This window comes from Moschus berezovskii, chromosome 24, assembly GCF_049115385.1.
Source record: "Moschus berezovskii isolate FMDL1 chromosome 24, NW_MosBer_1.0, whole genome shotgun sequence".
Taxonomy (NCBI): Eukaryota; Metazoa; Chordata; class Mammalia; order Artiodactyla; family Moschidae; genus Moschus; species Moschus berezovskii.
In genome coordinates, this window is record NC_142483.1 from 12,424,896 (window position 1) to 12,452,523 (window position 27,628).

Consider the following 27,628-nt stretch of genomic DNA (forward strand, 5'->3'; position numbering starts at 1 on the left):
TTGAGGTCAGTATTCACATCTGTGAAATAGGAAGAAGGCTCCTGCCAGATGGAGCGTGTAAAGAGGCATCAGCATGGTGGTTTCTGGTCCTCCTGAGACACCTATCTTTGTCCTGCTGCTCCCACTGATGACCAAGTCCAGGGGGTTGGAAGAAAGGCAGGAAGACCTCCCCAGCCCAAATTCTGCCTCCTCTTCCAACACATAGGGGGTCTCTCCACAGAGGCCAAGACTAGGCAGACTCTTCTCTCCCGAGTCCTACATCATCCTGGCTGGGCCTGTCCCTGCCTACGGCCTTTGATGGCTCCCTGAGGTTAGCAGTAGAACTCCATGGCGAGGTGTGTGCAGCTGGCACTGGCCTGGGGCTATTCCCCATCTTGCCAGCATCCCCTTCCACCTCACCCTACAACACAACTTCCCTTCACCTTGCTGAACTCAGTGCAGTGTCCTGGCTCTAGGCCTAGCGTCCTTGCCCTCCTTTTCCACTGGGCGAACTTCTTTTAGTTCTTCAAAACTCAATCCCAACCCAGTCCCACCCACGACACTCCCAGGGAGCCTTCCCTGCTATTCCTCAGGTTGGGCAAGTTGTCTCCCTCTGGACTCCTTGTGGCACCCGCTCATTCTCTGGGTGGCAGCTCTGTCAGGTGCCCGATGTACCTGCAGTACTCTGCCGGGGCTTGGCCCAAGTAGGTGCTGGAAAGCACGCGGTGAACAAAACAAAGACGGGCATGGACCTACTTCCAATGGTTCACAACGCATGGCTGTCAGGTGCCGGCTGGGTCAGAAAGTCACCCAGGACCCCTCTGCAGGCGCACCAATTCACAGCCCAGCCCAGGGGCCGGTGATGCCTCTGAGAGTGATCTTCACAAAGTGACTCAGTCCAAGGCTCCTGTCGGCCACCAGGCTTGGTGGAGAGGCAGTAACGCAGGAAAGTGTCCCTGAGTGCTGGAAAACCTGCTGCTGGAAACCTCTTCCTCCCACCAGCCTCTGCTCTACTCTCCTATAAAGACTCACTCAGAAAACACCCTGTATAACTCAAGAGCTGGGAAAAGAATGTTTTCCTTATCTGGTTTGCTCCCTCTTAGCAAGTTAAAATGAGCTCATTCTCTGCTTCGCCCTGGCTGCCAGAAAGTGCGAAGCAAATCTTTCTGCTGCTGCAGCTCCCCCTACCCTGGTGTCTCTGATTCAACTCTCCTCCTCTTGGCTCTTCTCCCCTTTTCATTCCTATATATATATATATATATATATATAGTTTTATTCTCTTTATATACCTTTTATTTGTAAGCCAAATACCTGTGTCATTTTTGATGAAGTAGGTGAAATAATTATAAATGTTTCGAAAGTATGCTTTGCCTGTGCAGGAATTGGGTGGGATGAGTGTCTAACCCTAGGCCTGGACAGAAGCCCCTCAATGACCAGGCTGCTGAGAACAGACCCTTGCTTCCCTCCTGGGACTAGGGCCTCATCTGTGTCTCCCTTGTCTTCCAATGCCAGCTTCTCTGCCAAGGCAGTGAGAAGACAAGCCTGTTTCTGAGCACAGGTGTGAAAATCAAATTGTATCCTGAAAATCCTACTGCAAAAGGGCCCCGCAGTTGGCTGAGAATGGTGGGAGTTGGCCTGTAATGAACTTCTACCCAGGTCACCCTTATATTCTTTTCATGGACCCTGTGTCACCATAAAGCAGAATGAACCCTGTTCCCCAGTGTTCTCTGGCTCCAGGGCCCAAGCAAGAGCAACATTTTAATGGTTCCAATCACTCTAAATCATAGTTTCCCTGCCTGTAAAGTGAAGGGATAGGACTGAATGCTCTCTGTGGGCCTTATTGGCCACAGGCCTTTGAGTGGTTGATGGTGGATGATTGTAACGGTACACGACACTATGTGTCAGGACGTGACCTTGATGCTTGGGGATCTGGCCAGATGAAACCAGAGATGCCCACTCCCTGGGCTCACACCACCTCTCTTTATTTTATTGAGTACAAATACCTTTCCCTACGATGTTCTAGGACCCAGAGTGGCCCTGTGGTCACTGGGTGGCAGCCATCTGCACACAGGGCGGCGGCAGTGGGTGGTGGGGGTAGCTCTACAGCTCCACAGACCAGCAGGAAATCTCTTTGCCTGGGGGCCTCTCTTGGTAATCCAGCTTGAGCTCTCTGGGATGGACAGACAGACAGGTGGTCAGCATGTGTCAGGTGTGGTAGGAAGAGAGGGAGACAGCTGGGGATAGGAATGTGGAAGGTGGAGGGTCTCGGGGCCTCTGAGACTTCCCTCCAGCACAGGTCACCCAAGGGGACCCAGTGATGTGTGGTCCCTAGGGTCCAGGAATTCAGGGAGTGTTTCCCAGTGATCTCTGGGCTAATGTGTTTCCTGTGGGACTGAGTTGACCATCCTTTGTGGGGTGACTGAAAGCTGGTTCAGACTTGTCTGACCTAACACCTGACTGTCTGGTTCCTGGGTAGGAACAGAGCAGTGGGGGTCCCAGAGCCTAGCTCCCAGCTCCCACCCATGGCTGGGCTTAGTGGAGAGTTGCACTGAGTCACCTGGTGGCAGAGTAGTCACGCCCCTGGACCATCAGTGTTCGCTTGCTGTCATCTGCCGTGTCCAGGGGCCCCCAGAGCACGTCCTGGTAAAACTGGCCTGAGATGCAAAGGGTGGGTCAGAAAAGAAAAAAGACAGAGGGAGGCTGGAGAACATGTCGAGGAGAGGGCACTTCCTGTTCACAGGCAGAGGCGGCTTCTGAGGGTGCCCCAAGCCTGCGCCACGTACCAAGGGTCCCGCTGACGTGGCTGGAGAAGCGGTCAGTGTCCTGCAGGAGAAGCCGAAGCCCCTTTCCGGGGCCGTCCCAGAATAGCAGGCCGATGGTCACTCTGTCTGGTCTGCTGAGCAACAGGAGCCCCTCCTTGTCCATGGTCACCTTGAGGCTGTGGGCAAAGCCATGTCCTGAGCAGGAAGGGGGGCCTGGAGACGCCCACCAGGGACCTGGGGTGGCCACGGGTGGGGGCTGCCCTTCTGTCCTCAGGATCTCCCAGCATGGCCTTCCAGGCGAGGGCCCTCAGTCTTGCGGGCTTTGGTTTCCTCAGTCACCTGGGAAACTGGGACCAATGCTAACTCACTGACACCTGGTTATCCTGGCATTATGTATGACATAAAATAATGGTTCCTCTCCCTCTGGCTTTCTTAGATTTGATTTCTCACAAATTAGTTTTGTATGACTTAGGGGTTCATGGATACATTTCCTCTGTCCCTTTTGTTCTTATGGCCAGTGCCACTTTCTTGTGATGATTAGTGTTTAAGATCTAGAAGGGCAAGTCCCTCTGGAATGACTTCTTTTTTTACTTAGAATAATCTCTGAAGTTACTACTGTTTTCGTTTTCTCAGGAATGTTGCATGTTGAATAAAGCCCTGCTGTGACTCTGAGGTTATTTTCAATAGAATCATCCTAAACTTAACACTGTCTTGTTAACACAGTTCAGCGTAAAAGCTATGGTCTATTTTTCTTTATGTGGATCTTCTGAGCTCATGAAAGTATGTGGATGTTCAAGCCCCACGACTGATAGGAATCCTTTATTCCATCTTCTAGTGTGTTTGTCCAAGGCACAGAAATGCTATTGATCTTTCTGTATCTACCAGATAACAGGAGACTTTAAGACCTTTTATGAAACTGGGAGCTTTTAAAGGGGAGCCCCTCAGATTCCTGAGGTCTGTACTCACTTACCAAGTGGGAACCAGCTTCTCTGGAGGGGTTGACTGAGAGGGTGTGGACACGGCTCTCTGTACTCAGCATGGGTGGGGAGTCTAGGGGACACTGCTCGAAGAGGGCCTGCGTCCTTGGACTCTCTCCCCGCTGCTCGTGACTCCAAGAGCTGCACACAGCTCTGCAGGCTCCACAGAGAGGCAGCCGCACAAGAAGAAGTTGCAATCCACCTCTGCAACCCTCTAGCTGCCTGGTAGTGATGTCAGAGAGACTTGTCTCTCCGTGTCAGAGTTCCAAGGCTAAGAATGACATTCCTAACCTCCCCTGGTGGACAGTGCCCTCCAGATTCTCATCATCATGGTTACCTTATCATGTAGAGAGCACACCTTCCTGTGTGCCCAGTGGACACTGCACCATCTACGGGCAAAGTGCTCCCTGACCACATGCTCTCAGGAGACCGGTCCCTCAGCCCTCCAGCTGAGGACTCGGATGATTAGCCCTAGTTAGGGATAAGAGGGTGGAACACCCTGCCTATGGTCACTCAGGGTTAGCAGCAGAGCAGCTCCAAACCACGCTGTCCCCTGCACCAGACAGTGACCCAGGTTAGGTGTGATCACAGTCAGGTCCCCAGGTCAACCCCTGGCACCCTCCAGAGCTGGAGGGGGATGTGAAGGGCTCTCACATCACTGCCCCTCCTGTGGGTACAGCTCACTGCAGAGCACTCATGTCCAGCCCAAAAGAGTGGAAAGTGGCTACCACCTAATGCTCACCCGGGCATCACCGAGTACAGCGTTTCCTTCCACTTGTATGCAGAGCTTCTTCGGTTTCGAGTCATAACCACATGCTCAGGGGATGCATGGACTTGCAACTGGGGGTTCTCGAAGGTTACCTCAATCCACAAGAAGCGGGCCTTCGCTGTCTCATAGTGGCCAGTCACCTCAACCCCTGAGAGGGCCGGGAGCAGAGAGGTGGAAGCTGTGGCTCCAGCTGGGCATTGGCCTGAACAGGAGGTTCCCCCCGCCCCTCCCCGGCTACAACCCCCAGAGATGCTCTTCACGCACGTACCTGCCAGTCCCCTTCCCTGCCTCCCCTCATGCTGCAGGCCTGCTTCCCACCATCTTTCCACTCATCCCTTGGGTACCCCTGGCTTTGGAGGGGCCCCCGAGTCTTCAGCGACGGCCACCTTCAGATAGCCACATCAGCTCCACCTTCCGGGGACTGGAGGGCAGGTCTGGCCAGTGCACCTCCCTCCTCCATACCTTTTCCAGCTCTACCGGCCTCCCTCAGGGCTCTGTGCTTCTGCCTACCCCTTTCTCAGCCTCATGGACCCCCACTTCTCTGCCAAGGCCCTGTCACCCCCATACAACCCCATGCAGCCCTACGTCCTGGCCCTCAGACAGCTCTTGTTTCCTCTCCTGGGCATTCATCTCCACTACATTTTGGGCGCTGACTACAGGCCCTGCCCAGGTATCTCTTCACCCTGAAGTATGGCAGTACCTAGGGCCAAGCCCACCTCTGGTCACCTTGGGGTGTAGGTCATTCAGGCCCACATAAGTGGTGCCCAGTGAGAGGTCGTAGGGCAGACATATGAGCGCAAGTGTTGCAGCTTGGGCGCTGCCTGCCTGGGACGCCGCCTGCCTGGGAGTCTGTGGGTAGGTGTCCCAGTTTCTGAGGTAGGAAGCTGGGGGGTGTGCTGTGACCAGATTTCTCTGGGTGGATAACTGGGTATGCGCTTCTCACCTTGGTCAGGGTCCGACAGCAGGTTCACGAGCTCCTGAGGGCGCCGGAGGTCCACACAGAGCAGGTCCACGCTCTGCCCAGGCAATGGCAGGATGACAGAAGGAGCCTGGACGGGAGCTGGGACAGCAGGTATGTTTTGGGGGCAGGTAAAGCTGGCTAGTGGTGAGGATGGGGAGGGAGGCTGAGATGGGGTGGCACTTACCAAAGGGTGGGGCTGTTGTGGTTGTTCCTGAAAGAAGAAAAAAGTCTCGGTTTAGGCAGCCTTTTCCTGGGGAAGGACAGGACTGAAGAATGGAAAAGCCAACGGGTGTTCAGGGTTCCCTCTCCACCAAGGAACCTATGTGACAGGTTTATAGAGCTCCCCAGGCCCTCCCCTTCCAGGTCTCTCTGTCATGGGGCCAGAATCTTCTGCAGCCTGGGGGCACCTTTGTTTCTGAAATCCACGTTGTAAGATGCTCCACCAGGACCATCTGCTGGCGGTGGGTGACGGTGCAGAAGCAGGAGTGCAGGAACAGAGAGGGAGAAGGCAGTCAGCATTCGAAGCAAATGGCAAGACCTCCAGTCATCACTGCCACCCGCCACCCACCAAGCTCCAACTCCACGAACCCTGCCACAAACACACACCCAGTCTAGAACTACCTTTGCAAAGAGATTTTTCCAACCAGAAGAGCATGCTGTCAGGGAAAAAAACTGAGGAGACGGGGTCCAGCCTGGCCCTGCAGCTGTGTCTGAGTCTAGGTTTGGAGATCAGAAAACAGCTCAAGGGACTACTCTTGGTTTTGGGAATGGAGGAAACCTTCCTTTTCTAGAATGTTTCATCCCTAGTGAGTCAGCCTCCAGAGTGTAACAAATTCAATTCAGTAAAAATAAAGGACATGCTATTTAACGTTATGTGCTGTGCTGTGCTTAGTTGCTCAGTGGCATCTGACTCTTTGCGACCCTCTGGACTGTAGCCCGCCAGGCTCCTCTGTCCAGGGGATTCTCCAGGCAAGAATACCGGAGTGGGTTGCCATGCTCTCCTCAAGGGGATCTACCCAACTCAGGGATCAAACCCAGGTCTCCCATATTTCAGGTGGATTCTTTCCCATCTGGGCCACTAGGTAAACCCAAGAATACTGGAGTGAGTAGCCTATCCCTTCTCCAGGGGATCTTCTAGACCCAGGAATCAAACTGGGGTCTTCTGCATTGCAGGCAGATTTTTTACCAGCTGAGCTACCTGGGAAGCCCAATTAATGTCATACCTTACAGCAAACCTCCCTGGTTTCTGCTTAGCCCTGGGCTTGGTGATTTATCTCATCCAACACTATGGGCAGGTTCATCTTGAGGAAACTTGGCCCTCAGAGGGTCAGAAAGTGGCTTACTTAACGTCATCTCTGGTAGCACCAATCTCGAGGTCGTATGGTAGAATGGAGGAGGAGGAGCAGGAAGACGTCCAGGTACTCCTAATCTTGGAGCGCTGTTTAACACTTTCAAACCTCCACCTTTGGCAAAGTTCACACAAGGAGTGTTTTCTTAAGCAGAGTCATGGGTCCCCACAGCCTGGGCACTGAGACTCACCCCAGAAGAGGGACGAGGAGGGGGCAGGCGGGTCCCCTCCCCTCCCCTATCACTCTGGGTTGGAATGAAGGGCCTTCTCGAACTCCTCCCTGCCGGGATCTCGGCCCTCCTCCCCTGCTCTGGTAGTGCCCCTCAAACTACCTTTTCCTCTCCAGCCTCTTCTTTTAGAAAGACAAAGGCAGGGTCTGCACTGCTGCCTCCTAAGCAGACACAGCTGGATTTAAGCCACAGCCCTGCTACCCGCTGGGCGAGTCCAGTAAGTCACTCCCCTTACCCACAGCCAGGGCAGAGCCCTGTCTGTAGCCAGGGTCAAGGTTCTGTCAGTATCCCCTTTCTCTACCCTCTCCTCTTTGGCTACCTGTTTTCCTGGATGCTCTGTCCCCCACAGAATGACCAAACAGCGTGAACCCTGGAAATCAGAGAAACTTGAGTTTGCTTCTTGAATGCATGTTTCTGGGACCCCCAGTGTCTCTGTATCTCTAGTGCCCAGGACGGGGCCTGAGTGACAGCCAATATCTGAATGAACAGGTAACTATACACCAGCCTGCTTGGGCAGATGACACCTCTCCTGAGCAGGGCTGGATGGGAGAGGCGCTGGCTAGTCGCCATATGGTTGCTGAACCATAGGCCCTGTGTCAACCAAGAGTCACCGAGGCCAGCCTTAGCAGGCATTAGGTTCTTACCTGGGTGGACGCTCCAGTCTCTGTTTTCTGAACAAGACAAAAAGAGGGAGAAAGAGAGACGCACTGTCAGGGTGGTTTGGATACATCTGAAGTACTTCTATTTAACTTTGTTTCCCAACCCCAGCGCTACACAGGGTACAGTGATCACACAGTGGCGGGGGGTGGGGTGGGGAGGGGGTCAGGAGGCCTAGCCTCAGTTTCCTCATCAATGAGGAAACTGGGATGAGTTTTCTGGGAGTCTGTGGGTGGCAGGGGTGGAGTCTTGGTTGGGATGTTGGGGAGGGGCTGGGGAGAATGCTGGGTCAGAACTCTGCTGCCACACCCACCATCCTCCACAGGCTTCTCAGCAACCTGAGACTGTTCTTGGCCTTCGGGTTTGGTGATCACCATGGACGTGAGGGGGGTGACAAAGCTGTAGCTAAGTGACAAGCTCAGTGCACGGGCCTCAAGAGCCTGCTTCTCAGCATCTAACGCAGAGACCCTGCAGGTAGAGGAGGCCAGTGGCTCGGCAAGCCCCCAGGTGCCCAGAGTCTCCCTCCCTCCCAGACCCTTCCGGGGTTACCACCACAAGTCTCCCTGCCCAGGAGATGCCTGTGCCGGCTGTGCCAGCCCTGCCAGTGAAGAGCCTGGGGAGGTGTTGAGGCCATGGGTGGCCACCCCAGTGGGCCCTGGAGGATGCGTTCACCCACGTTTGTTCGAGCAGTTGCTGGATGGTCAGGTATGCCCAGAGTCTCTCCATGAAGCTGTGGAAGATGTACTTGGGGCTCCAGAACATCTCCTTCTGCTCGGCCACGTGGGACTCGATCACAAAGGTGACGTTCTCCCTGTGCTGGAAAGAGGGGCCCAGCGAAGGCAGGAGCAGTGAAGGTGTGATGCCAGCACCTGGCCTGTGCTGCCCAGCCCGCCACGAGAAGCCTGGATGGGGCGGCGTTGGTTGCAAGTAGAGCAGAGGGTACGGAGGATGCTTAGGGGTATGAGAGGCTCAGTCATAGAACCTCCAAGGATGATAAGGAGGTGGAGAAAACATGGAGAAGACCATCCCAGGTGCAAAACAATGGGCACAGAACCAGGAGCTGCCTGAATTTTTTGCCCTCTTCACACATATAGCTATTTTTTTCTGTTTTTGGCTGTGCCACGTGGCATGTGAAATCTTAGTTCCTCGACCAGGGATTGAATCCAGGCCCTCGGTAGTGACAGCATGGAGTCCTAACCACTAGACTGCCAGGGAAGTCCCTCAGAAGAATTTTAAATAGACTAACACTCTTGCCCCAAGCAACAAGACCTGTGAAACCTTAGGTCTGGTGTTCGAGCTATTTTTCACAATACATTAACTACGTAACTACTAAACGAAAGACATGTTTGTTTGTGAACTACACTAAGTCACCTTGGGTTCTGCACTTTGAGAATTCCTAGACTCCAGGACAGGATGAGCAGCTGACACACAGGGAGTGTTTACACACGGCAAAACCTTAATCCCCAATGCAGCCTTATGAGGTGGGTGTGGTTGACTTATTTTCATTGGTACAAAGCAGGAAACTGAGGCACAGGGAGGTTTAGTGCCACGCTCCAGGTCTCACCTCTGGAAGGTGCCAGAGCTAGGTGTGAAGCTGGGCAGGCTCGCCACAGGGTGTGGACAGGTGCTCTGCCTACCCTGACACTTGGCTACTTCTGAGACGAGGCCCTGGGCACCCCCATGCCCACTTGCCTTGCCCACCTGCTCTTCTCCCCACACATGCTCCCTACCTGCCACGAAATCATGAAACATTCCTCTGTCCTTCCACCATCTGACCTCTGCCACCTCCCACTTACCCCTCAGTCTCAGCTGAGCCTCCCTTGGAAACCCTCCCTGATCCCCAGGCCAAGCTGGGGCTTCCAGCACTGCTTCCCTGACTCCCCGAGTTTATCCAGCCCACAGCTCCTTGCTTGTGTGACGATTTACCCATGCTGTCTCTCTCATGAGGGCAGGACCCCCAGGGCCTGGAGAGGTGCTGTGATTCTCTTTGTGGAATGAGAGGCAGGGAAGGCTGTGCAAGGACAGGATACCATCTGGTGAGCTGGGCTCTTGACCTGGCAGTAGCGGGACCCACAGCAAACTGGCTGCTCTGCCTGGAGGTCAGACTGTTAATCTGTGAAATGGGAGCAGCCCTCCCTGCCTGACTGCTTGGGTGAGGACAGGAGGGGATGCCAAGCAGCTGGTGCCCTCGGGAGCAACAGCAGCAGCTGCATTGGTTGACCGTTACGTACCTACCACGTGCCAGCGCTGTGCAGGCACCCTCAGAAAATTACATCATCTCGTTAATCTCTACCAGGACCCAACACGGTGGGGCTGCATCACCCACAGGTGGCAGAGGGCACTCTGTAACTTGCTCAAGGTCAATGGGCTGGAGCCTGGCAGGGCTGGGGTTTGAGCCCAGCCCCTCTGACTGCCCAACCCAGCTGCTCTTCCCCTCCAGAATGGCCAGCCACACCTACCAGCTGCCCCCGGACTTGGGCTGAGAACACATCAGGGCTCTGGTCCCGGAGCTTCCCAGCCACTACCAACTCGGAGCCCTTAAAGAACACCCGGAAGGTGTCCTGCGTGACAGACTCCACAGCATTGCTTGGGTACTCAAAGGCCACCGACGTCATCAGTGGGTTGGCCACCTCCTGGTAGAAGTCCTGCAGGGCAGGGGGGGTTTCATGAGGGCTGGGCTAGGGTCTGCCCACCTGGCTGTGCCATCCCTTGCTCACAGAGCCCAGCCAGGGTGTGTGGGCACCTGAAGCTGCAGGGCGGAGTCTGAGTCCTCATAGATGCGCCGGGCCAGGCCGCCGTTTTCTAGTGCCATCTTCTCCAGGAAGGTGTAGCTGACGTCGAAACCGAAGCCCAGGCAGAAGAGACTATGCTGGCCATTTACAGCTTTCCGCACATTCTTCTGGATCTTTGAAGGGTTGATCTCCCCTGGACCCAGTGGTTTCGGAAGGGGGTGAGAAAACAGTGATTGGCTCAATGGATATTTCTGGACTCTCAGAGCCAAGGGGGCCTAAAAGACCCTCCTGCTTGCCCCAGGTTCCACAGTGCGCCAGGCTGGAGCCCAGCTTCTCCTCTGGGCAGTGCGCCAGGGGGTGCTGGAAGTGCCTCACCTGCAGTGGGGTCACCATCAGTGAGGAGGATGATAAGGGTGATGCTCCCTGCAGGCAGCAGCTCCTCCCGGTTGGCTTTCTCCAGCAGCTGCACAGCCATCAGCATCGCATCGTTTATATTGGTCCCTGTGGGGCACACAGCCTCAGGGGGGCTCCCAACAGGGTGCCCTGGAAGTGTCTACCATGCAGCGCTGCAGAAGCACTCACCTCCCTGGGCCTGAATGCCAGTGGCGTAGCTCTTGGCCTCATTCACGTTCTCAGTCGAGGCTGGCACTAGCAAAGGTTTCCACTTGGTTGCTTCCGCACTGAAGCTGATGAGGTTGAACTGGTCATGGGGACTAAGGTCATCCAGGATCTTGATGAGGGCTTCCCGAGTCTGGGTCAGGGCAAGGGGACACAAGGTAGGTGTCTCGGTGGGGCCTCCCTGGTGGCTCCTGTGCCCTTAGATTGCACCCTAAGGCTCACAGCTGGAGTGAGGATGTGGGGAATGTTCTAGCGGCAAGACCAATCTCGATCCATGGGAGCCCCCTACCTAGGAAGAGGGAGGGTAGGTCTGATTGGCCTGCTGGACTAGAGCTGATGGTGTTAGACGTCTGCAAGTTTTCAGAACCCCTACGTGGCCCATGGGACCTACCTGCTTTATTTTCCTGCCCATCATGGAGCCGCTCCTGTCGATGACAAAGATCACATTCTTGGGTATCGTGGACAGGCTATCAGGGGCAAAGTAGTGCACAAAGTAGCCGTTCTCAATCTGTGACCAGAGTGAGATACACCCAGGTGTAAGAGCTGCAGCTCTGCCCCCAACCAGCCTCCTCACCCCCAACCCTGGGGCTCTGCTGCACTCTTTATTCCAGCTCCTTCCGGCCCTATTCCATCATGAACCTCCCCAGATTCTTGCCATACTGCTTGGCTTGATTCAGTACCTCCCTTACAAAGGCTTCCCTGCTTAGACCTGGCTCACCAGAACTCTACCCTTACTTTACCTATTTAATTATTTGAGGCAGCTTATACTAAAAGGTTCAGACATAGTATACCTGAGATCCATCAAAGAAGTGAAGACTCCAAAAACAAGGTCCATCAAAAAGGTAAAAGGGAAGCACAATGTGGCCAGAAACTTATGCGAAAGCTACTGCGATTGAGCATAAAAGTGAACTGTGAACCTCCTGGCAGCAAGGGCAACAAGGGAAACCCCACCCAATATCTCTTCAGTAGAGATGAACTTTTTCCCCCCTCTGGAAGGGAACAGTTTCAGCGACAACACAGCTAAACTGCCTGTGTTCTATCTGTGGAATACCTGGTGGACACTGATAACTAGGGGTGGTTATTCTGTCTTTTCTTCAAAAACACCCAGGCTCAGGTTCTTGAGGGTGGATGGACTTTCGGTGGCTCAGCTCTTGCCTGAGCCCACATACCTGAATGGAACCCCCGGAGACAGTCCGGTCCACATCGTAGCGGACAAGGAAGTTGCCATCTAGGACTGTGTCCTGCTTCTCTGGAGACTTTTGTTGCTGTGACAGTGTTGGCTTGAATCGGATGTGAGCCTGGAAAAATGACCTGGCTGAAGTTGGAAGGAGCAGTAAGGTGGTATTAACAACACCCTTCATCCCTATCTGAAGAGAGAATTCCAAGAGGCAGTCTTGGGTCAAGTTCCAGGAGACTTTCTCTCAGGCTGAGCTGTCGGCCAGATGACCTTCATACAGGGTAGAGGGTATGAGTGAATCTCCTGCTCCCGTCTTTATGCAAGCAGAGGCTGGGCCCAGGATGTGTGCAGTCTAGCCAGCCCCTCCTCCCTACCTGGTCTGGGGACCCTCACATCAGTCTTCTCTCCTGAGCTCAGCGTTCAAACCAGCACCCACCATCTGTCCCTGGGCCTTGCCCTCCCTGTCTGCCAAATGACAGCATGGACATAGGAACCTCACAAGTCCCTCAAGCTCAGAGATTCCGATCAGCGGTTCCGCTCTCTGGAAGTCCAGGCTCAAGACAGGCCCCTGGGAACCCTCACCTGAGACTCTAGCAGGCCCACCTTGGTCTTGTTCTGTGAGGTGGTGAGGGCCTCTGCCAGGTCATTGGTCATGAAGGTGCTCTCTGTCTCCAGAAAGCTGATGCCCTGAGGCTCGAAGATGTGAATGTCCATCTAGAAGCAAGAAGCGGGTTACTGGGCCTGCTGGGAGCCAGGGCTGGCCCTCACAGGAGACAGAGGGGGAAGCTGGGTCTGCCCTCAGCAGACTGAGGTCATTAAGGAGGCCTTCCAGGAGAAAGTGGTGCCATGTACCTGCAGGTGTTTGACCAGCTGCTGGGGCCGGATTTTCAGCAGCAGCTCGTATGCTCCCAGATGACGTGCCAGCAGCTCCTCATACACCAGCTCGAAGGTGACCTTGGCAGCGGGAGCCACACTGACGGACACCTGGAACTGCTCTGTCTTTCTCCCAGTGGCCCTGGGGGAAGAGGGCATTGGATGTGCCCCTCAGACTGGGGTTGGGGGTGGGTATGGCCCCTGGATGGGGAGCAATGCTCAAGGGCTGAAGTCAGGGGCAGCCTTGACCCCACCCCCAGAGGGACGCTCCCAGCCCCTGGACTCACCTGACAAGGCCGGCACTCTCCCCCCTGGCCACGGCTGCGCTGTACTGCTCCTGTGCTGCAGCCTTCTCCTTGATGTTACCTGGGTAGGTCACACCATCGATGACCCTGGGGCAGGAGGGAGTGAGTTGTGAGAGGCTGGTGGGTAAGGCCCACTGCCATCCCACCTTCTCTGGGACTTCCATGCCCTCCGACAGAGTGACTCCTATATTTACCTGAGCCCACGCGTCTCTTACACACCCACTGCGGACACAGCTCTGTGCGGGGCCCCGGGGTGGCCAGGGGCTCTGCAGACCTCCATCTACCCTGAGCTATGCACTTTGTTGGCTGACGTGCCTTTTCTTGAACAACTGGGATGGAGGAGGAGGCAGGGCTGAGCAAGCACCTAGCCTCTCTCCTCCCCTCCTGTCTGGCTCCACATTCCGGTTGCCCCTTCTACCCTACAGACTGTTTCCAGAGGAACCAGTCAGCCACCAGTGAGGGCTCTGAGCCTCATTTCACTCAGCCTTGTGTCCAGCTGGGTGGGGCAGTCTGAGGAGGGAGATGCTGGCTCCCAGGCCAGTGCAGACACAGGGCTGAAGGCTTTGACCCCTCTTTCCCCCAGCAAAGGGCAGGCCACACTGCAGAGAGGCTGGCTCCTGGGGAAGGAGGTTTTGGATGACTGGGGGACGGGGCTCCTTGGCGGGTAGAAACAATCCTAGTGGCCATTTGAGGAGAGAAGCAGCAGGCAAACCTAAGTCTGCTCCATCTGGGGGTGGTGTGAAAGTGTAAGAGTCTCCAGGCGGGAGGGGACACTCAGGATGTTGGGACCAGTGTCCCTCCTTACCTTCCTGGTCACAATTTAACCCTGGGCTACAGTGGGGCTGGGGCTGGTGCTGGGCTGCAGGGCTCCTCCTTCCAGATGCCCAACTAGGGCTCCTAGCCAGGTTGGGGAGCAAGGCACCCTGCCCTGCCCACTACTTCCCTATCTCATGCAGCCACGGGAGCTGGGCCCAGAGGGGAGTGCATGTCCTGGGCCTTCAGAAGACAAAATGGGCCTGGAACCTTGCAGCATGCCAGCCACAGCACCCACATGGAAAGTGTGGTGCAGCCTGTGAAGCTTACACTGCAAGTTGGGCCGCACAGGCCTGGCTCCTGGCTAGGAAAAGAAGGGCTGACAGAGCGGGGTGGGCAGAGAGGTAAGGAACCAACTGCAAGGACCCTGCCCCCACTGCAGGTGTTCAGAGGTCCCAGGGTGCACTGGGGACTCTGCCTGAGATGCTAGCTCTCTGCCCCGCCCATCATCCTCCCTGAGTTTCTAGGATCAGCCCCTCTCTGGCCTGTTCTCAATCACTGCCTCTCCTGCAGGGCCAGAGACAGAGAGTTCTCTGGCATTTAGCAAACATTGCAAAACTCAGTTGGGAAGGGTGGGGGAGGAAAGTAAAGGACAAAGTGATGATCATCACCAGCTTACAGAGTCCACGGAAACCCCAGGGGCCTCCCAACACAGCTTCTGGCTCAGAGAAGAACCATCCTTTGCAGTATCCCACTATGGAGCAGGTGGACCAGCCTCAGTCAGACAAGGGGGTGATCGCCCTCCCTGAGGCATTGTTTCATTGTAGGGGCTTAAGAAGTTAAGAAGTTTTCTGTGTTCTGGGCTGGAATCTGCCTTTTGGTGATTCCCTTCTGCCTGGGTTTGGCCTCAGGATGCCCCAAGTCTGTACTTCTCAAAGGCAAAGACATAAAAAGGCTGTGGTTCTCCATCTGCCACCTGGGCAGAACTCAGGGAAAACAGATGGATGAATAGACAGAAGGCGGGAGGGACCAACGGAGGGAGGGATGAAGGGAGGGGGACAGATGGAGGGAAAGAGGTAGGGATGGGCAGAGGGAGGCAGAATGGGAAGGAGGAAGGGGTAAAAGGATGGAGGCTGGGACGGGTCTCTGAGAATGCATGAAGTTCCTGGCTAAAGCCTCTGGCCTCTGTATTGCCTACAGGTGGAGCACACACACCTCAGGCTTACATCCTGGCACATTCACATCGGGAAGACAACACAGGCGCCATGGTGTCAAACTGCTGCGTGGGGAGGGGAGACCAGGAAATGTGCAGGAGGGCACCTACATGGAGAAGTTGGTGATGAAGGCTTTCTTGGGCAGCTCCATCTGGAAGGTGGCCTTCCGCATGGCATCAGCCCTGTTGACCACCCGGCTGGTGATGACTGTGTGGGCGAATCGGGAGGAGACCTTAGAGTCCACAGTGAGGCTATAGATGTCAATGTCATTCTGGACCTGTGAAGGAGGAAAGGGTGGGACTGTTTAATGCTCTTCAAGAGTGGGTCTTGACCTTGGTCCCACACCAAGCCCTGGCTCCCAACCCCAACCGAGCCACAGACCAAGAAGAATCGCATGAAGCATTGTGAACTTTCATCTCAAATCAGAGGCTGCTATGTGTTTCATTCCCCACCCAATAGTGCAGAGACCCTACAGGGAAGGGACCAGCCTGTCTCATCCAGTGGGGGCCACAGTGCTCTTTGGAGAAAAAGCAGGCAAGGGGTGGGGGGTGGAGCCCGAACTCCACTGTGTCTGGGAGGGACTTATCCTTGGGGCAGAGATGAGTGGCAGCAGCTTCCATGCCATCTTAGTCCTACCCAGTGAAGGGCAGTGAACAAGTCCTGTGACTGGGAAAACAGTGCCCACCAGCCTGCGGGAGCTGGAAGACTTGGAGGTAGGGAAGGTCCACCTCTAAGGCTGAGCATCTTCTGCTTTGTCCTTTCCCCCACAGCCATGGGGCTGCCCTTGTTGCTCCATCCATCCCTATGGGGCACTCCCCCAAGCATGTGTATTTTGCCCCAAGTGTGCGGTCTCCAAGGAAGGGTATGTGTACACAGGCAGAGCCTACACGGCTCTTGCCTTCTTGCACATGGCATACTTGTGTTCAGCACAGAGGTGCATGGCAGGCTGAGTGCCTTGTCTGGTGCCAGACACTCTCCTCAGCACTTTGTAACATTTAAGTTTTCCTCTTCACCATAAACCTTTTAATAGTTCTATTACTGTAACCTTGTTCTGCAGACCAGGAAAAAAAGACAGAGAGCATCAATAACTTCCGTGAGGTCAGGCTGCCAGGAGGGGTAAGCTGGGCTCCTGAGGCGCTTTCTTACCCCCCGACCTACTGCCGCCTCCAGGGCAACTTGCTAGGCTGTAGTTCCTCCCTGGGAACTGGGAATAACGGGATCACCCCTCCCAGTAAATGGGGGATTCTCCATAGACCCCTGAGGGCAGCACCCCTTCTCTGCACACACACTGACCCATGCTCACTTGCACACTCACACAGACCAAGGCTCTCCTCGCCTTCACTCACGTGCCCCATTCACTCAGGTGCACACACACAGGCCCCCCACGGATGTTACCTTTTGGGCCTCGGTGGTCTGCAGGATGGCCAGAGAGAGCAGGACCAGCACGATGCTGTGGGTGCGGCCAGGGGCTGGGGTCTTCATTCTGGCTCTGACGGGCAGCTTCTGAACCTGAGAGGAAGTGCGGAATTAGTAGCTTGCTTGCTGCCCCGCCCCTGCGGGGGCAGGTTCCGGGAAACTGGGATCTGCAAAGCCAAACACCACAGGGGCCTCCAGATAAGCAGGCAAGCTGCGAATGCCCTGTGGACCTTGGCTGGGGATGGGAACCCACGTGGAGGAGAGGCAGGCTTGTGTGGGAGTTGAGTACGGGCACCCCTTCTGAAAGATCCAGAATCAAAGCAAGCCACCGCCACCCCTCACACCAGTTATCCCACCAAAAACCTCCCCAGGGCTGGCGGGCACAGCAGTGAACTGGCCGGCTCTCTGTAAGACCAGCCTTAGAGAGGCATGGCTGGGAAGAGGAGGGCCGAAGTATAGTTTCTGGGAGGCAGGGGGCCTGGAAATCAGGTCAGTGTGACTGGTCAGTGGGACCCAAGGGCACTAAGCAGCCCTTGGGGTACCTGAGTGGAGCAAGATCTGCTGGGGCTAAGGCGGGGTGGATACGCCTTACTTATGGGAGGACAGGGGCTAGGCCAAGGAGCCCCCCTTCTCTCTGCTGTGGGGGGGGCCCAGGATGCTGTTCGGGCCCCATTATTCTAGCCAGAAATCTTGGTGCAGTTCCAACAAGGCCTCCAAAAGATCTGCTCTTGGCAATACAAACTGAGAGCCACAAAGATGCCCCGCGTTGTGGCCCAGAGATCAGGCTGTGGGGAGTTTCCTGAGAGGGAAGCACGGAGTTCCTGAAGGGGCAATTCAGGGTGGTGGCGTGGCCTCCTATGTGGAGGTCAGTCGTGCCAAGGGAGCCCGTGAATCACTCCTGGAGTGAGGAAGGGCAGAACGCCGATCTCTCAGCAAGCCACCGCCAAAGCAGTGCCGCTGTCATGGGCCCAGGCCACGGGAGGATTGCTGGAGGGCCTGCGGTAGGATTAAGGATGGGTTTTTTCAATTTTTCTGTAATAAAGTTGAAAGACTGTTTTCATAACAGCAATAAAGCAAATAAATATTAGGGGATGGGGACACAGCTGGTGCTTGTCTCCCTGTGGATCTGGGAGAGCTCAGTTCCTGAGTCTCGGGCCACATATGGGCTAAAGATGCTTCAGAAAAGTGGCCAGGTGCCAGACCATGGGTCGGAGACGGAGGACTCAGTGACATTCTCCTGGGGATAGGGGTTGAGGGAGGGTGCTATCTTCAGGTCCCACTTGGGACAGTCACAGGGCAGGAAGGGGGCTCCTCCATTAGCCCTGCCTCTGTCAACACCAGCGCCAGCAGCACCTGCCCTGAGGGAAGGGAGCTAGAACAATCTTTGGGGTGTGGGAGAGGGTGAAGGTGGGATGATTGGGGAGAACGGCATTGTAGCATGTATATTATCATATGTGAAATGAATCACCAGTCCAGGTTCGACGCATGATACAGGATGCTTGGGGCTGGTGCACGGGGATGACCTGGAGGGAGGATATGGGGAAGAGGGAGGGGGGAGGGGGGTTCAAGAAAGGGAACACATGTACACCTGGGGCAGATTCGTGTCAATGTATGGCAAAACCAACCAATATATTAATGTAAGGTAATTTGCCTCCAATAAAATAAAAAAAAAACAAAACACTCCCTTTCTTTACATGACTTCAGCTGAAGCCTCACCTCTGTGCACATCTGCACTGCCCGCCCCTTGGCTCTGGATGTGATCGGAATGACATGGGAGAACACAGCCCTTCAGCAATCTGCAGGAAGGGCCTCCCCAAAGGGCCCAGTGGGCAGGCCCAGTGGGCAGGCCCAGGCCTGGCCCCCACAAAAGGTCTGCTCCCTCGGGGCACAGAGCACAGGCCCAGTCTGGAAAAGCTATATAAGGAGGCAGGGCTGGCTGGGAACATGGAAAAGGCTTTGTGCAGCCCGCTTCACCTGCTTAGGGGATGGGCGAGACTTCCTTGCAGACATCGGCCCCAAGCCAGGCACTGTAAGCCCAGGCCCTGCCCGTCTAGACTGGACTGTCTGAGGTTTTGCTGTCACAGCTGGACAGGCCTCTCTAGCGCCCTGAATCCGAAAGCTCCAGGTGCTCAGGGACATTTGAGGCCTGAAGCAGGAAGAATCACACAAGACCTGAGACCCTGGTGTTCCGTGACTCAGGAAGAGCCGTGGGAGTGACAAGGGAGGCTCACTCAGCTGGGGCGAGGGGACAGTGGCTCAGGGAGTGGACGACCACCGGCAGGAGAGGAGCCTCCTCCTGGCTGTGTCTTTGAGGGGTTGCAAGATGGCAGGGGGACAATGTGAACAAGGGGGAGGGAGATTTGAGGACCCTGAGTTCCATCGAACCTTGGGGTCCCTGGAAGCACTGCGGTGGCTTCTGTGAAAGGTGGGGAGAGGGTAAGCCCCAGGCCTCCACCTGCTTCACTCTGAGCACTGTGACTATGGCCTGCTTTACACAATAGGGTCCCTTGTCACATACAAGGGTAAACTGCGACTCAGAAAAGGAGAGATGGTTTGAAGTCTCACAGGTCAGTACCAAGTCTCCTCACCTGAGGCTCTCTGTGTCATGTGGCGGTGGGCATAACAGCACCTGCATTATCCTCTGGGACCTTCCCAGAAGCCGAGACGGGTGGAAAATGTCCCCCACACCTGCCCTGCCCTCCCTGCCCCTCCCTGGCATTTAATGGCCATGGCCAGTGACCAACCAACACTCTGCAAATGCTGGGGCCACTTGGGCATTCTCTTTATTGGTGTTTCTCAGGTGTGAGTGCAGAGTCCCTGGGCTGAGGGGCCAGGGCTGTGGGGCAGGGGTGGCATTCCCCAAGGCGGCAGGTGAGAAGGTGTGTTTTGGCATAAAAAAAAAGAGTTCTTAGGAAAAAAAAATAGTTCTTGGGAAAAGTTCCTGTGTCGCAGTGGTGCCTGTGGGGGGTGGGGGGGTGGCATGCACTTCTCAGCCAAAGACACTCTTGGCGGGTCCAGCTTTGGGCTTCTCAAACACCGTCTCGGCGCCAGTCCGGGCGCGGCTGAACACCGATGGGGCGGTAGAACCAGCTTGCTCTGCGGGAAGGATGGGGAGGAGGTGGGTCAGGGGCAGGCCTGGCTTCCTAGAAAGGAGAGGCCCCCTCTGTGGTAAGCACCACCCCAAGCCCACAAGCTCTGAACTCTTAGAACAGGGACCCGTGGGACCATTCTGCCCCCAACCCACCCTCCTTCCCAGAGACACACATCTGCGCCCAGGTCCCCGCCGTTCTGAGAACACTCACCACACTCCCGCATGACCTGGTAGGTCTTGGACTTGATTTCCTGGTTCTTGGTCAGGTTCCCTCGGGCCCCCTTCAGGTCCTCCTCCTTCACAGGGGGCCGCTTCTTCTTGATGGGGGCTTCCTGAGTGCCAGCCTCGGGGAGCCCAAGCCTCATCTTACAACCTGAGGCCTTGAGGCTGAGGGCCTTTTCCCACCACCACGCCGTGGCCCACTTAACTGCTCACTTAACTCCAGCCAATTCAAGGCATTGTTTCTCTTCCAGGAAGCCTTCCTGACTACATGTCACACCCCCTACCCCAAGTCTCCGTCCTTTCCCCACAGACCAGGAGCTCTGGGGCCATGGCTGTCACAGCCTCATACCATCTGTCTGCCTGACCTCTCTGAGCCCTGGCCTTCCAGGGGAGGCAGAGCCTCCTGTGTTTATGCCCTGAGCTCAGCTCAAGACACAGCTGCCAGAGTTGACAGCGTCCATCTCCCCCACCCCACCCCTGCCCCCTGGCACCAGCAGGCCCTGAGCTGGGCCCTCCTACCTGGGACATGGTGGGTGCTGTGGGGAGCTGCTCCCTGGCAGGCAGTGGCTGTGGAAGAGATTTAAGCAGCGTCCAGCCCTCTGGGGCTTATATAGTCTGCTTGCCTGTCCCGGGAAGTCACTCCCCCTCCTCTGACAGCTCCCCGATGATTCAGATCCACACAGCCGCTGGCTTCAGAGTTTATTCTTGGAGATGATAGGGGCTTGCTGAGCACTTCTGCCTGGGGGGCTGCAGTCCTGGTGACAGTAGACAGCTGGGGAGACCCCGTACCCTCGGGGACAGCTGCTGTCTTGTGGGCGGGAGGCGCTGGGCCTGGCAGCAACTTGTGTTTACGAATGCAGGTCCTGTAACATGCATGTGGTTGTCCGAGCTGTCTATCTGCGATAGTCCATCCCAGCGTGGGGGTGTCCCCGAGGAAAGGGAGGGCCCTGGGCCTGGGTGGACAGCTCTGAGCTTGTTTTTCTCTCTCTCTCCTACCCTTTTCCTGGGTTCCACAGTAAAGAGACTTTTCAGCTCCACACGGCAGCAGGGAGGAGGCTTCCTGTGTCTGCCGCTGGGGAGCGTGTGCTCACGGCCAGCTTACTGAGCCTTCACAGTGCACTCAGAGCATGGGGCCTGCACCTGGCTCCCAGGTGGAGAAACTGCAGCCAAGGGAAGCCTGGGAGCTGCCCCATCAACATTTTTGCTAATGCCCCATTCTCTGTCCAGCTCCCAGTGCGAGTTTATTAGCAGAGGGATAAAGGAAGGGGCAAAGTGCCCAGGAAGGGCTGGGAGGAAACCCTGAGGCAAGCTGAAGGAAACAGCACAGAGCCTCTGACTGAGACGAGGTCACTGAAGGGCAACTGGTCCAAGGACATTTAGGTTATGAGAAGGTGGGCAACAGTGAAGCCCACTCCAGGCACAGACAGAGGGACAGGGACCCTGAAGGTCACTTAACTCTCCTCTGCTAGTTTCAAACACCCCTTCCTTGAAGGGGAGACCCCCAGGGCACATGGCAGGTCTCTGGGCCTGGGGTGAGGGTGGGAGTGGATGTGGATGTGGATGGGCGCTCAGGGTCTGTCCTGTTGGGTCGAACATACCCAGGCTCCTTGTCAGTTTGTGATGGAGCACGTTTTTATCCTTGAAGGCTCCAAGCAGACGGAACCAACCAGGCACTGACGTTTGGCTACCTGGAACGCCACTCCATTGCTGTCAGATCTCATCCCGTCCTAATTCCCCCTGCCTGGTCTTGGCTCTGGGAGGCCAACGTGAGCCCTGCCAGGTTCCATCTGAGACGAGTGCTGACATGAGGAATGCCTTCAGACAGCCGCCGGCACGAATCCAGGACTCTAAACAGGGGCCAAGAGGCACTGAGGACAGGCCTGGCCTGTGCTGCCGGCTCCCGGTGGTTCAGCTCTGCCTCCACAGTCAGCGCTGCACAGGGAGGCACCTGCCTTCCAGCCCTGCAGCCTCAGGAACAAGGATGTGGGATGTTCATGCCTTACACCCCATCTCTAAGGCATCACACACTCCTGGGGTGCAGGGGAGAGGCAGAGGAGCTTTCACTCGCATAAGCAGGAAACAAACGGCATGAGCATGTTTTTTTCCCCTTGGCAGGTTTTGGTTCCCACATCCGCCTAAGGAGAGGTCAGATTCATTCTAACTCTATTTTCTGGGAAGAACTTTCTAACTCACTGGGGACATTTTCTTAACCCCACCAATCTGTTTCAACTCCACAGAACACACAACCAACAACCACAAGAGTGATAGTTTCTTTTTTTAGAAACTGTAATAAGATGTCAAACTTTATTGTAAACCATTTTACAGTGTAAGTACATCATCTTCCCTTTCATTTCAAAAATGTGTTTCTGTGACTCATAACACCACAAATTGAACCACCTCCACTGGGAAGCCATGGTTTGCTCACATAGGTCTGACTCCTAACAAACTTCATGAAAAGAGAAACCAAATTAAAACAACCCACCCACTCACTCAGGAGCTCAAGGGCCTTCCCCCAAAGCAAAGCCCTTTGGCGCTACCAATGTTTCACAGGGTAAAACAGACAGCTCTCTGCTCCTCGCTGGAAGTGTGTGAAACTTCTAAAGGCCAGTCCTGCACCCTCCAGGGTGGCTGCTCTGGCTGATGGCAAGTTCCCACAGTCGTCAATGTTCACCTGGCTGCAAAATGGCCAGTGGATTGCTGTCTGGATGGAGGGCAGAGTGAGATGCTGACACCTGCTGTTCCCTCCAGGCTCCTGGGGCAGCCTTCAGTCGGGGACTCTGGGCTGCAGCCTCCAGGCCCACACTGCCGAGGGGAAGAAACAACTTGAATTTGAACCTTTACATGTATACCCTTTACAGGCATGGTCAACATTAAGCCATGACTCCTTGTCTGGAAGAGGCTAACTCAAGCAGGTTAAAGCTTGAGGCTGGAGGCCACCAGAGTGCCTGAAGGCTAATTAGTGGGACTTTACGTGGTAGGCCTTTGGACTGAGCAGACCAAGAAGCCACTATCGCCAGCGATCTCATCAACATTCCTCCTTGCCGTTGACAACATCCCGCTGGCAACCAAAGGGAAAACGGGCAATGGCGGTCTCTTTCATTCAGACGGTAGATGTGACAATTCTACTTCATCAGGTTACTTCCATCAGTTACCAGGAACTTGTTCCTGGCCTTGACTTACAAGTTTCCATGAAGGGTGGCATGGCTGAGGTCCAAATTCAGACAAACCAGATGGACAGCGCACAACATCCAGCTGGTGTTCCGTGGCTTCTCAAACATGACGATGCTTGCCCTGGGGCAAGTGAAGGGCTGCACCTCATAAGGCACCTCGGAGCAGTTGGAGAGAAAGCTAACCCCAGGGAGGGAGGCCAGCTGGGAATTAAGTCCTGGCCATGGCCCACCGTACCCACTATCTTGGGACTGTGCACCACAGAAAAGCCCTCAGTAACCGCAGGAGGCACTCCTGGGGGATGCAAACTGTGTGTGTGTGAGTGTGCACAGAGGGTGAGGCTGAGCATGCCAACGATGCCCTGTATAGCTAGACTCTGGTGAACATCCATGCCCTAGGCAGCCGGCTACCACACACCTGCCGCTCAGAGACTAAACTCCTCTGAAAATCAGGATACAGGAGAAACCACCACTTGCTTGCTACCTCTTGGTCCCCAAAACCTACTGCCCAGCAGGCACTGGGACGAGCAGATCATCTAGGATCTGTATAACCCAGTCTCCATCCTTCACAGCCTGTGGGTCTCCTGCCCACTGTTGCTAGTTTGGAAACATCAGGATCTCAAGACTGAAAGAAAAGCTCAGATTCTGGGCTCAGTGAGGTGCAGGAAACAGCTGTGACCACAGGTTATTCAAAACGAAAGGCAGCAGGAGGACAAAGTAAGGCGAGTCAGCGCTGCCTACCACCTACCAGAACCAGAGTCAGGCCTGGTCTTCCCAGTGCAGAGTGCCCACTAACACTGCTGAAGGCTGGAGGGGGGAGAGCATGGGATGAGAACAGCGTGACGGGAGAGTGAAGATGGGCTGCAATCGCACCTTCCTCTCCTGTGGCCACTGGCACCCACCCAAGCAGAGCCGCAGCCCATGGCAGTTCAGGTCCAGATTCCTCTGGCCCTCCTGCTTCTGGACTCTTGGAGAATGACAGGCTGAGAAGTCCTCTCCAAAGTTTGTGCCCTTACGACCCACACTGGTGGGACTGCAGGAGGCAGAGGATAGACCCGGGATGCCTGGTTTAACACTGTGGCTCACATGTCACAATTCAGACCCAACCTGCTTGAGTGAAACACATCGTTGCTGCTGCTGCTGCTAAGTTGCTTCAGTCGTGTCCGACTCTGTGCGACCCCACAGACGGAAGCCCACCAGGCTCCCCCGTCCCTGGGATTCTCCAGGCAAGAACAGTGGAGTGGGTTGCCATTTCCTTCTCCAATGATGAAAGGGAAAAGTGAAAGTGAAGTCACTCAGTCGTGTCCGACTCTTAGCGACCTCATGGATTGCAGCCTACCAGGCTCCTCCATCAGTTATGTAGGTCTAAAAGGAAGGTTCTGTGTGGTGTGGGCTCCCTGCACTGATCTCACTTCCAACTCGCACCTTCGCCACGAAGTTCTCTATTTCTAAACTTTCAGGCCGACCCTGGGCTAGGACAAACACCAAGCTGCTTTGCCTTGCTGCTCCCACAGCAGGCAAGTACCTGGGTCAGCCCATTCCAATGCCGTGCAGCAGACTCCCAAAGCCATGGGGCCTATGCCCATTCTGAGGAGTGGGGGCCACAAGTTTAGAAAGAAGCACTTTGTCCTGCCTGTGGATGCAGACAGCGAGCTCACTCACCTCCACCTGCCCAGCCCCGTGCCCAGCCACCCCACTGCTCTGAAGGATGGAAACAACAGGACCTCATGGTCAGACAGGCGTCCTCTAGACTGCTGCACAAGACAAGTAGACAACACTAAGCTGACAGGCACGGGGTGGCCTGAGAGGATGCTCCCAGAGGTGGGTCCAGAGTCTTGCTCTGAAGCTTGCACCACGGGAGGTGGGGAGGCCAAGACTGCAGCCAAACTTCAGATCTGGAGGTTCTGAAGAGATGCAGGGAACAAACAGGAGTGGCCTTGGAGTCTCAATTTCTCTGGACACAATATCCTCTTATGCTCCCTTTTCAGTCACATTTCACCAAGACTCTAACTTGCCAGCTGAAGTGCCAAGTGCTGCTGGGCCCTGGGCAGAGCCCTTCCTGTTCCACCCTCACAGGCCCTGGATCCACATTCGGACCAGCTGCCTCCTGCTCAGGCCTGACCTCTGCGGAACCACTGGGTTTGCTGATTTCAGATAAGGTCCCACCTCCCTTCCTACTGGAATTATTTACCTCATCGGATCGCAGATTACCTAACGATATTTCAAATAAAAAAACTCCCAACTTCTTCCTCCCACCAGTTCATGTCCCATGAAAGGCAAACAAACCCATTTCTTTGGGGGTAAAAAAGAGCTTTTAAATACAATAGTATGAAAATATAACTTAAACATATAAAAGTCAACAGCATACGGAAGACTTAAAAATCTATGTTTTGCCCATTAGTCCCATAAGAAATAAACACATACTCAAAAAACATTAACACTGTGACAGCTCATAAAACCAGCCATAGAAATCAATAGTTACAAAAGCCATTTCGAGTAAGAAAGCATCACGGTTCCAGGTTGGTCAATGAGTAACTCAGCCCCCAGACATGTTCCGTCTTCACACTCCCCCCTGACGCGCTGGCGAGAGGCTCCACCCACGGTCCACGTGCAGGTAAGTTCTCATATCAAGGCCACCCGGCCGGACGCGGGACAGGGCTTCCGGGTCCCTCGCAACACCACTCGGGACGACAACACACAACAAAACGCCTCGCTTGCATATTTGGTCAGTGTTTGTAGTGCAACTGAGTGGGGACCTCCAGCTGCCGCGTGGAGCCGGCCTCCCTCCCCGGGTCACAGTATCTGGGAGCGGGCCGAGGCCGCGGGAGGAGCGGAGGTAGAAGAGGGGCAGAGAGAGGAGGGCAGGGAAGATGCAGCCGAGCGACCCTCGGCTGACCGGCGGCCGGCTGCAGGCCCCCACCCGACCCTGGCTTGGGAATGCATCATACAGGCAGCCCGAAGCGGTGCTTCTTTTTCTTCGTGGGCTTCAGAGGCGTCAGTCTCCGGAGGTCCTCCTCCACGTCCGACTCCTCCATCTCGTCATCGGCTGAGATCAGGATCTGAGTGGTGGAGAGGCATGGCCCTGAGTCACCGCCAGCGATGCCCTCTTCACCTGCCCGCCCTGGACCGCCGTCTAGAATGCCAACCTGGCCAGGAGGCCTCAAGTGTCAGGTTTATTAGCAGAGGGAGATGGGGAGGTCCCCCTTTAGAGTGAGACGAGCTGTCCGTCGCTCGACCTTGTTTACACCACATGCACCCACGGGTGCTGACACCAGTGCTGAGTGGACATGCCTCCCTCTGCTCCTGCTTTTCCATCCAACCTCCAGCTGGGACTGAACCACCACCAGAACAAACTTGGCATAAGGTCCCACTGGCCAAAAAAGCCCAGGGTTGGCATATGGAGTCCCAGGTCCTTGAAATTGGTTCAAATATAGTGAAAGCGTACTGAAAAGTCCTTTTCTGAAAGGAAAACACCTGTGGGGCACACACAAAGCAGGGCCATTTCAGAGTGGCTTCCATGAACCAACCTCACAAACTTCTGAAGACAAACAGGAGCCCTCTGCTCTTCTGAGCCCCTAGAACAACACGGCCACACAGCTAGGGCACCTGGAGCAGACAGCATTCACTGCCCACCTGCCTGGCTGCTCAAGCCTTGGAGCATTGGGGAAGGACGGGGGCAGCCCAGGCCAAGATGGAGAGGCCCAGAGCACAGCTGCGCAGGGGCAGCTTATCCTCCTCCAGTGCAGGGTGCTCTCACTACTACCCTCCCTGCAGGGCTTCCTGCCCCCAGTCCTGGTCCCCTGATCAAACACTCTCTCTGGCTCCCTATCACCTGTACAAACGTGTGCCCATTCCGTCTCTGGATCACAAACCACCTTGCCCAGTTAGCTCAGACCTTGGCCCGTAACCCACTTCCTGTCATGCTATCCTACCCTCCGGAATACATGATATTCTGGCCACAGTGAATTTCACATTATTACCCAAACACCAAACCACAGGACCATGACGCCTCAGGAACAGCTGCTTCTGCCTAAAACGTTGTTTGTCCTTCATAACATTCACCATGTTCTTACAACCCGACAGTCTCATGCCAGGTTTGAGGGGCACCTAGAGAAGAGGCGGGCTTCCCCTCTGTCCTCCACCTAGGTGGTTTTCAAAGCGCTCTCCAGGATGCCCCAAGGAGATAAACCAACTGTTCCAAGTTCTCGCAGGGTTTTGTCAATGCCTCAATCTCAAAATGGGCTTCCTTTGTGTGGCTCAGCTGGCAAAGAATCCGCCTGCAATGCGGGAAACCTGGGTTTGATCCCTGGGTGAGGAAGATTCCCTGGAGAAGGGGAAGACTATCAACTCCAATTTCTGGCCTGGAGAATCCCATGG

At 55.3% G+C, this 27,628-nt stretch overlaps 3 protein-coding genes across 8 annotated transcripts in view; all 3 read right to left on the reverse strand.

Moving 5' to 3' along the window:
- Positions 1-592: 592 nt before the first annotated feature.
- Positions 593-19,389, reverse strand: ITIH4 (inter-alpha-trypsin inhibitor heavy chain 4). Of its 4 annotated transcripts, none has more exons than XM_088831822.1 (23): positions 16,751-19,389; positions 15,466-15,632; positions 13,371-13,475; positions 13,063-13,225; positions 12,793-12,924; positions 12,203-12,331; positions 11,425-11,541; positions 10,998-11,166; positions 10,791-10,916; positions 10,427-10,608; positions 10,143-10,328; positions 8,360-8,499; positions 7,997-8,151; positions 7,671-7,697; positions 7,346-7,396; positions 6,792-6,911; positions 5,856-5,903; positions 5,633-5,659; positions 5,431-5,547; positions 4,461-4,635; positions 2,763-2,917; positions 2,537-2,633; positions 593-2,149 (listed from the first exon to the last, which is right to left on the reverse strand). In XM_088831822.1, exons 1-23 carry the CDS (start codon positions 16,835-16,837, stop codon positions 2,080-2,082), a joined length of 2,745 nt encoding a protein of 914 aa, XP_088687948.1. In that variant the 5' UTR covers positions 16,838-19,389; the 3' UTR covers positions 593-2,079. The 4 variants fall into 4 exon arrangements, with proteins under 4 accessions (XP_088687948.1, XP_055270029.2, XP_055270027.2 ...); XM_055414054.2 differs by having other exon boundaries at positions 5,856-5,900; positions 12,814-12,924; positions 16,751-16,852; XM_055414052.2 differs by having other exon boundaries at positions 12,814-12,924; positions 16,751-16,852.
- A 140-nt stretch (positions 19,390-19,529) lies between these two features.
- On the reverse strand, positions 19,530-20,896 carry MUSTN1 (musculoskeletal, embryonic nuclear protein 1). Its single transcript, XM_088831825.1, has 3 exons — positions 20,604-20,896; positions 20,074-20,206; positions 19,530-19,867 (listed from the first exon to the last, which is right to left on the reverse strand). The coding sequence occupies exons 1-3, from the start codon at positions 20,610-20,612 to the stop codon at positions 19,761-19,763; spliced, it is 249 nt and encodes an 82-aa protein (XP_088687951.1). The 5' UTR covers positions 20,613-20,896; the 3' UTR covers positions 19,530-19,760.
- A 1,144-nt stretch (positions 20,897-22,040) lies between these two features.
- The window catches only part of STIMATE (STIM activating enhancer), a 55,140-nt gene continuing 49,552 nt past the window's right edge, over positions 22,041-27,628 (reverse strand). For 2 of the 3 annotated variants that reach the window (XM_055414056.2, XM_088831823.1), the window contains exon 8: positions 24,997-26,310. In XM_055414056.2, the coding sequence (XP_055270031.2) occupies positions 26,194-26,310 (117 nt within the window). In that variant the 3' untranslated portion in view covers positions 24,997-26,193. Of the gene's footprint in view, positions 26,311-27,628 lie in introns of all 3 variants that reach the window. The other variant, XM_088831824.1, reaches the window with a different exon arrangement.

Coding starts and splice junctions, on each gene's coding strand:
- ITIH4 (XM_088831822.1), bottom strand. CDS start 16,837: ATGAAGACCCCAGCCCCTGGCCGCACCCACAGCATCGTGCTGGTCCTG. Junction 12,332..12,792: donor TGGGCCTGCTAGAGTCTCAG/GTGAGGGTTCCC, acceptor TCATTTTTCCAG/GCTCACATCCGATTCAAGCC. Junction 5,660..5,855: donor CGTGGATTTCAGAAACAAAG/GTGCCCCCAGGC, acceptor TTCTTCTTTCAG/GAACAACCACAACAGCCCCA.
- MUSTN1 (XM_088831825.1), bottom strand. Junction 19,868..20,073: donor CCAGGTCATGCGGGAGTGTG/GTGAGTGTTCTC, acceptor TCCTTCCCGCAG/AGCAAGCTGGTTCTACCGCC.